The following is an 8101-nucleotide window of genomic DNA, read 5'->3' as shown; positions in this document are numbered from 1 at the left end:
GATACAGCTTTGGACTCTCCAGTTCGGTCCCCGGCAGCACATGTGCCAGAGTGATGTCCGGTTCTTTCTCTCTCCTCCTATCTTTCTCATAAATAAATAAAATCTTAAAAAAAAAAAAAAAAAAAAAGGCCAGCAGGTTGAGGTTGATAAGTCACCGTCTATAAAGAAACTAGCAAGGCCGAGTCCCCCCGGGTGCGAGTTTGCGAGAAACAAAGACAAGCTAAACAAGATAATTTGCTTCACAGAAACTGACCTTGTAGAAACAATAAATGCTATACAGAAAGCTCGTGATATTCCAAGAAGCTCGCTCAAGAAAACTAGGTCCTAATAAGAGTTTATATTATTAACTGCTAAAGTAAGAAACGAACTTTAAGGTAAACAGTTGTGCAAAGAATTCTGCAAACATCAAGAACTGACCCATGTTGTATCGGGGTGAAAATGTATGAATAAGGAAGCCGCTGCAGAGAGAACGCGGAGATGCCTCGCCTTGCTGCAGGGACCCTGGTAACGTGCGTGTCCGGGGGGATTCTGGCCCTGGGGTCTGAGGGCCACTGTTCTTCCACATGGTCTCCGGCAGCCAAGAAAAACCTCATCCAACCGCGGCAGTGCGCTGCCCTTTAGCCTGGGAAACAGTGTCAACGTTTCTACCTACAGCAGTAGTTCTGTAACGGAGCTCATGAGAGCCCCGAAACCCAAAATGTGCTTAACTGACAAAAACTGCCAGGGACTGGGGTCAAATTCCCTGACAAACCGGCCTGAATTTTAAGCGACCCCCTAACCCCCCCACCCCCATGTGGATAAAAGGAATCTGTGTCTCTTCGGAGCTCACACGCCACACGCCACACGCCACTGCTGGGAGGTGCATGGAGCCCAGGCTTCCGCTTCCTTCAGTAAAGCTTTTACATGTGATTCTGGCCTCCACTCTGCGGGAACGGCATCTGAAATCTGGGCATAACAGGGTCTGGGGTTGGGACTGGGGCTGGGGCTGGAGTTCGGGGCTGGGGCTGGGGTCCGGGACTGGGCTGGGGTCCGGGACTGGGCTGGGGTCTGGAACTGGGCTGGGGCTGGGACTGGGGTCCGGGACTGGGCTGGGGCTGGGGTCCGGGACTGGGCTGGGGTCTGGAACTGGGCTGGGGCTGGGACTGGGGTCCGGGACTGGGCTGGGGCTGGGGTCCGGGACTGGGCTGGAGTTCGGTACTGGGGCCGGGACTGGGCTGGTTCTGGGGCTGGAGTTTGGGACTGGGGCTGGGGTCCGGGACTGGGCTGGGGCTGGGGTCCGGGACTGGGCTGGGGCTGAGGTCTGGGACTGGGGCCGGGACTGGGGCTGGGGTCTGGGACTGGGCTGGGGCTGGGGTCCGGGACTGGGCTGGAGTTCGGTACTGGGGCCGGGACTGGGCTGGTTCTGGGGCTGGAGTTTGGGACTGGGGCTGGGGTCCGGGACTGGGCTGGGGCTGGGGTCCGGGACTGGGCTGGGGCTGAGGTCTGGGACTGGGCTGGGGCTGGGGTCCGGGACTGGGCTGGAGTTCGGTACTGGTGCCGGGACTGGGCTGGTTCTGGGGCTGGAGTTTGGGACTGGGGCTGGGGTCCGGGACTGGGCTGGGGCTGGGGTCCGGGACTGGGCTGGGGCTGAGGTCTGGGACTGGGCTGGAGTTCGGGACTGGGGCCGGGACTGGGGCTGGGGTCTGGGACTGGGCTGGGGCTGGGGTCCGGGACTGGGCTGGAGTTCGGTACTGGGGCCGGGACTGGGCTGGTTCTGGGGCTGGAGTTTGGGACTGGGGCTGGGGTCCGGGACTGGGCTGGGGCTGGGGTCCGGGACTGGGCTGGGGCTGAGGTCTGGGACTGGGCTGGAGTTCGGGACTGGGGCCGGGACTGGGGCTGGGGTCTGGGACTGGGCTGGGGCTGGGGTCCGGGACTGGGCTGGAGTTCGGTACTGGGGCCGGGACTGGGCTGGTTCTGGGGCTGGAGTTTGGGACTGGGGCTGGGGTCCGGGACTGGGCTGGGGCTGAGGTCTGGGACTGGGGCCGGGACTGGGGCTGGGGTCTGGGACTGGGCTGGGGCTGGGGTCCGGGACTGGGCTGGAGTTCGGTACTGGGGCCGGGACTGGGCTGGTTCTGGGGCTGGAGTTTGGGACTGGGGCTGGGGTCCGGGACTGGGCTGGGGCTGGGGTCCGGGACTGGGCTGGGGCTGAGGTCTGGGACTGGGCTGGAGTTCGGGACTGGGGCCGGGACTGGGGCTGGGGTCTGGGACTGGGCTGGGGCTGGGGTCCGGGACTGGGCTGGAGTTCGGTACTGGGGCCGGGACTGGGCTGGTTCTGGGGCTGGAGTTTGGGACTGGGGCTGGGGTCCGGGACTGGGCTGGGGCTGAGGTCTGGGACTGGGGCCGGGACTGGGGCTGGGGTCTGGGACTGGGCTGGGGCTGGGGTCCGGGACTGGGCTGGAGTTCGGTACTGGGGCCGGGACTGGGCTGGTTCTGGGGCTGGAGTTTGGGACTGGGGCTGGGGTCCGGGACTGGGCTGGGGCTGGGGTCCGGGACTGGGCTGGGGCTGAGGTCTGGGACTGGGCTGGAGTTCGGGACTGGGGCCGGGACTGGGGCTGGGGTCTGGGACTGGGCTGGGGCTGGGGTCCGGGACTGGGCTGGAGTTCGGTACTGGGGCCGGGACTGGGCTGGTTCTGGGGCTGGAGTTTGGGACTGGGGCTGGGGTCCGGGACTGGGCTGGGGCTGGGGTCCGGGACTGGGCTGGGGCTGAGGTCTGGGACTGGGCTGGAGTTCGGGACTGGGGCCGGGACTGGGGCTGGGGTCTGGGACTGGGCTGGGGCTGGGGTCCGGGACTGTGCTGGGTCTGGGACTGGGCTGGTTCTGGGGCTGGGGTCCGGGGCTGGGGCTGGGGTTTGGGGCTGGGGCTGCGGCTAGGCTGGAGCTGGGTTCTGGGGCTGGGGTCCGAGTTCTGGGGCTGGGGTCCGCGGCTGGGGTCCGAGTTCTGGGGCTGGGGTCCGCGGCGGGGCCCGGGCTCTTGGCTGGATCGGCTGAGTCCGGGGCTGCCAGTGCTGGGTGGGGACCAAGGTTTGGGTGCGTCTGGGGGCCCGGGAGCTGCAGACAGCGGGACGCGGGTCCCAGGTTTGGGCTGAGGCTGGAGCCTGGGTGGGATCCAGGGTGCAGCTCTGGTCCTGGGTTGGACCCGGGATACGCGGCTGACACCGGGCTGGGGCCCGAGCTGAAGGCGTGTCCCGGGGAAAGCCAGGAGGCCGGCCAGTCCCACCTGGCGGATCCCCGAGCGGCGTCCACCCACGTGGCCAGCACCGCGCACGCGCAGAACCCGGCGGCCCGAGGGCGGGGCGGGGCAGAAGGCAGAGGAAGTCCCGGCAGCCCCTGCGAGCACGCCCCGCCCCATTCACACCAGGCGGCCAATGCGATCGCGGGTCCCGCCCCTGACGACGCCGGCCCCGCCCCTGGAGACACGCAGCGGCGGAGGGAGCGCTTCCGGGTTCGGGCGGTCGGCCCGCGGGGTCGGGTCCCGGCGGCGGGATGAAGCTGACGCGCAAGATGGTGCTGTCCAGGGCCAAGGCCTCCGAGCTGCAAGGCGTGCGCAAGCTCAACTGCTGGTGCGGGCGCCCGGGGCCAGGGTGGGGACCCCAGTGACCCCCGGGACAGGACCCCACCCGGACAGAGACCCCACCCGAGACAGGACCCCACCCGGGACAGAGACCCCACCCGGGACAGAGACCCCACCCGGGACAGGACCCACCCGGGACAGAGACCCCACCCGGACAGAGACCCCACCCGGGACAGAGACCCCACCCGGGACAGAGACCCCACCCGGACAGAGACCCCACCCGGGACAGGACCCACCCGGACAGAGACCCCACCCGGACAGAGACCCCACCCGGGACAGAGACCCCACCCGGACAGAGACCCCACCCGGGACAGGACCCACCCGGACAGAGACCCCACCCGGGACAGAGACCCCACCCGGGACAGGACCCCACCCGGGACAGGACCCACCCGGACAGAGACCCCACCCGGGACAGAGACCCCACCCGGACAGAGACCCCACCCGGGACAGGACCCCACCCGGGACAGGACCCACCCGGGACAGAGACCCCACCCGGGACAGAGACCCCACCCGGGACAGGACCCCACCCGGGACAGGACCCACCCGGACAGAGACCCCACCCGGACAGAGACCCCACCCGGGACAGAGACCCCACCCGGGACAGGACCCACCCAGACAGAGACCCCACCCGGACAGAGACCCCACCCGGGACAGGACCCACCCGGACAGAGACCCCACCCGGGACAGAGACCCCACCCGGACAGAGACCCCACCCGGGACAGGACCCACCCGGACAGAGACCCCACCTGGGACAGAGACCCCACCCGGGACAGGACCCCACCCGGGACAGAGACCCCACCCGGGACAGAGACCCCACCCGGGACAGGACCCACCCGGACAGAGACCCCACCTGGGACAGAGACCCCACCCGGGACAGGACCCACCCGGACAGAGACCCCACCTGGGACAGAGACCCCACCCGGGACAGGACCCACCCGGACAGAGACCCCACCCGGGACAGAGACCCCACCCGGACGGAGACCCCACCCGGGACAGAGACCCCACCCGGACAGAGACCCCACCTGGGACAGAGACCCCACCCGGGACAGGACCCCACCCGGACAGAGACCCCACCCGGGACAGGACCCACCCGGACAGAGACCCCACCCGGGACAGAGACCCCACCCGGACAGAGACCCCACCCGGGAGAGAGACCCCACCCGGGACAGGACCCACCCGGACAGAGACCCCACCCGGACGGAGACCCCACCCGGGACAGAGACCCCACCCGGGACAGGACCCCACCCGGACAGAGACCCCACCCGGACAGGACCCCACCCGGGACAGGACCCACCCGGACAGAGACCCCACCCGGGACAGAGACCCCACCCGGACGGAGACCCCACCCGGGACAGAGACCCCACCCGGGACAGAGACCCCACCCGGGACAGGACCCCACCCGGGACAGGACCCACCCGGACAGAGACCCCACCCGGACAGAGACCCCACCCGGGACAGAGACCCCACCCGGGACAGGACCCACCCGGACAGAGACCCCACCCGGGACAGGACCCACCCGGACGGAGACCCCACCCGGGACAGAGACCCCACCCGGGACGGAGACCCCACCCGGGACAGGACCCCCGTGACCCCTGCCCATCCCCCTGCACTAGGGCGGCACCTTCCACCAGGACCCCGTCCTGGGATGGAGCCGGAACACGGCCCCCTGTCTGTGACCCCCACCCGACGTCCCCTCCTGCCGGGACCCCACCCTGGGGAGCCCCCCCACCCCCACAGCACCTGGTGACGTCTGGCCTCCCGGGCCAGAACCCACCTGTGTCCAGGGCCCTCCGCCCGCCCGCCCGCCGCCCCTGCCCTGGCTGCCTTGGCGGAGCTCTTCCCAGCGCCCTCCGCAGCCTGTCCTTGGCACCCAGGAGCGGGCGGGGGGCCCGCGGGGACCCAGAGAGCAGTCTGTCACCTGGGGGTGCCACCCTGGGGCGCCAAGCCTCGCCCGCTCCCTTGCTGTCTGTATGTATGTCTGTCCCTCGTGTTCACCAGACCCCGCCTGTCCTTCCCTCCCAGGGGCAGCAAGCTGACAGACGTGAGTACCCGCCCAGCTCCCAGCACTCCTGGTCCAGGGCGCGAGTCCGCTCTGCTGGCAGGGAGGGTCCGTCCCTGCGTGGGCCCAGGCCGTCACCGCCGGGTGACCCTCCTGGGGCCGCCGAGAATGAGCGCCCGGCCCGGGGTGGCCGCAGCCGGGCGACGGGAGGGTGGCGCCCGCACCCACTCGGGTCCTGCCCCCCCCAGATCTCCATCTGCCGCGAGATGCCCAGCCTGGAGGTGGTCACGCTCAGGTACGGGGCGGGCGGGGGGCCCTGGGTGCCCACCGAGTGTCCCTGGGTGCCCACCGAGTGTCCCCGGGGTGCCCGCGCCCACCGTCTCCCGCAGTGTCAACAGCGTGTCGTCGCTGGAGCCGCTGAGCCGCTGCCGCCAGCTGCGGGAGCTGTACCTGCGGCGCAACCGCGTGGGCAGCCTGGCCGAGCTGCGGCATCTGCGCGCCCTGCCGCGCCTGCGTGTGCTCTGGCTGGCGCAGAACCCCTGCTGCGGGCCCGACCCGACCCGCTACCGCATGGCCGTGCTGCGCGCCCTGCCCCAGCTGCAGCGGCTGGACAGCCAGGGTGCGTGCCGCCTGCCCCTGCGCCTTCCCTCCCTCCCGCGCCCCTCCCCTGGCCCGGCCGGCGGTGCCGGTGACCCCTGCGCCAGCCCATGCCCCCCACAGGGCCGCGCCCCGCGCCCCTCCCCGCGCCCCCCACCACATGGCCGCGCCCTGCGCCCCTCCCCGTGCCCCCATCTGGCGCCTGGTCCCATCACGGCCTGAGAGGGCAGCGAGCCTGCACCCAGAATCTGTCTGTCTGCCCCGGGCGTCGGACGCCAGTGCTGACCCTCAGGCGGTCACAGGCCACCAGCCGTTGGGGTGGACGGACAGACGGCCTTCCCCGCGGGGCCCGACTGCAGCGTCTGCTGTGCTCACAGCCGTGACAGAGGACGAGCTGGCCCGGGCGCTGATGGAGGGCGAGGAGGTCACAGCCCTGGACGTGCAGGGGGTGGGGCCGGGCCTGGGCGCCGAGGACGACGGTTCCGCTGAGGCCCGGGAGGACCTGAGCTGCGGCGAGGAGGAGGCCAGGTGAGGAGGCCAGGTGTGTCGGGGCCCAGGGGCCAGGTGAGGAGGCCAGGTGTGTTGGGACCCTGGGGCCGGCACCGAGCCCCCACCTGCACTTTGGGGCAGAGTGACGACCTGCTGGGGGCTCTGACGGCAGCATCTGCCTCCAGGCCGGTCCCGTGCAGGACGCTCACGGGGAGCTGGGTGGGGGTGGCCGGGCAGGGGGTCCCCTGGCCCCGCCCAGCAACACCTCTGTCAGCCTGCAGGGACAGCTGGGCTCGGAGTCACCCCCCTCCCGGGGCTGCTTTTCCACCTCGTCACAGAGTGAGCCGGCCAGCGGCCCCCCGAGCAGGGTGAGTGGGTGTGGGGGAGACACGCAGAGCCCCCGGGGACCCCCACCCGGGAAACCGCCTCCAAAGCCACACGGCCGGGGGTGACCGAGGGGACGGAATCTGTCCCCAGAACCATGTGCTGACAGCCGTGCTGTTGCTGCTGCGGGAGCTGGACCTGGAGGGGCTGGAGGCCGTGCAGGCGGCCACACATGGACGGCTTCTGACGCTGCGCCGCCCCGAGATGCAGTAGGCTCACCGGAGACCCCTCCCCAGGCGGCCCTGAGACCCCTCCCCAGGCGGCCTGGAGACCCCACACAAGGCCCTGAGATGCAGTAGGCCCACCGGAGACCCCTCCCCAGGCGGCCCGGAGACCCCCCCACGAGGCTCTAAGACAGCTCCCCTCGGGGCCCAGAGACACAGCTCCATGGAGCCAAGGGGGGGGTCCCCGTGAAGCCCTGAGCAGCCTTCCCGGAGCACAGGAAGTAGGGGTCCCTGCTGAGGCTCCAGCACACAGGCCCGCAACCCCCAGCCCTGAAGGGAGCCCCCAGACATCCCCTCCACCCGCCTGCCTGGGGTGGGGGCTCCTGCAGCTCCCTGCCCCCTCCCCCACACAGTGGGCCCCCCCCAGCACCTCAGAGACCCTGGGTCACACCCCTTGGGAGAACAGAGCACACACCACCTCCGTGGGGGTCTCTCACTTCTCAGGAGCCCTGGACTAGTCTGCTTCTGGGGGGGGGGGGGGCAGGACAATCTTCTAGAAACTTCTGTAAGCAGGTTCCCTCCTGGGCAAAGCCCTGGACTGCCCCCCTCCCCGTCCCGAGGCCACCACACCATGCCAGGAAAGAAGGGGTCTCTGGGGTCCTGGGACAGCCCGCGGGTGTGGACACAATAAAGCCATCTGTCCGAGCCAGTGCCCAGCCACGGCGCCCTCTGTTCCCCTCAGCCCCCTCACGGCCTCCCTGGGCAGCCCACACCCCCCAGAGCCCCCATCTGCCAGGGCCAGTCCTGTCCCATGGGACCCCGACGTCGGGGTTTGGGGTGAGCCCTGCACGTGTCCCT

At 70.0% G+C, this 8101-nt stretch overlaps 1 protein-coding gene across 7 annotated transcripts; it reads left to right on the top strand.

Annotated features, from left to right (window-relative positions):
- The first annotated feature begins 3460 nt into the window (after window positions 1-3460).
- CFAP410 (cilia and flagella associated protein 410) lies at window positions 3461-7948 on the top strand. 7 transcript variants are annotated; one of them, XM_060198862.1, is made up of 7 exons: window positions 3461-3599; window positions 5633-5651; window positions 5858-5904; window positions 5999-6228; window positions 6584-6734; window positions 6970-7063; window positions 7173-7948. In XM_060198862.1, the coding sequence occupies exons 1-7, from the start codon at window positions 3523-3525 to the stop codon at window positions 7290-7292; spliced, it is 738 nt and encodes a 245-aa protein (XP_060054845.1). In that variant the 5' UTR covers window positions 3461-3522; the 3' UTR covers window positions 7293-7948. The 7 variants fall into 7 exon arrangements, with proteins under 7 accessions (XP_060054845.1, XP_060054843.1, XP_060054848.1 ...); XM_060198860.1 differs by having other exon boundaries at window positions 6509-6734; XM_060198863.1 differs by having other exon boundaries at window positions 3486-3620; window positions 6509-6734; window positions 6977-7063.
- The last annotated feature ends 153 nt before the right edge of the window (window positions 7949-8101 follow it).

The sequence above is a fragment of the Erinaceus europaeus genome, chromosome 9, assembly GCF_950295315.1.
Source record: "Erinaceus europaeus chromosome 9, mEriEur2.1, whole genome shotgun sequence".
Classification (NCBI taxonomy): Eukaryota; Metazoa; Chordata; class Mammalia; order Eulipotyphla; family Erinaceidae; genus Erinaceus; species Erinaceus europaeus.
This window is presented reverse-complemented; position numbering and strand designations above follow the sequence as displayed.

What these genes read in the sequence shown, in the direction of transcription:
- CFAP410 (XM_060198859.1), top strand. Translation starts at nt 3,523, where the DNA reads ATGAAGCTGACGCGCAAGATGGTGCTGTCCAGGGCCAAGGCCTCCGAG. An exon ending in CTGGAGGTGGTCACGCTCAG is followed by an intron (nt 5,905 to 5,998) that starts GTACGGGGCGGG and finishes CGTCTCCCGCAG; the next exon opens with TGTCAACAGCGTGTCGTCGC. An exon ending in GCAGCGGCTGGACAGCCAGG is followed by an intron (nt 6,229 to 6,508) that starts GTGCGTGCCGCC and finishes AGGCGGTCACAG; the next exon opens with GCCACCAGCCGTTGGGGTGG.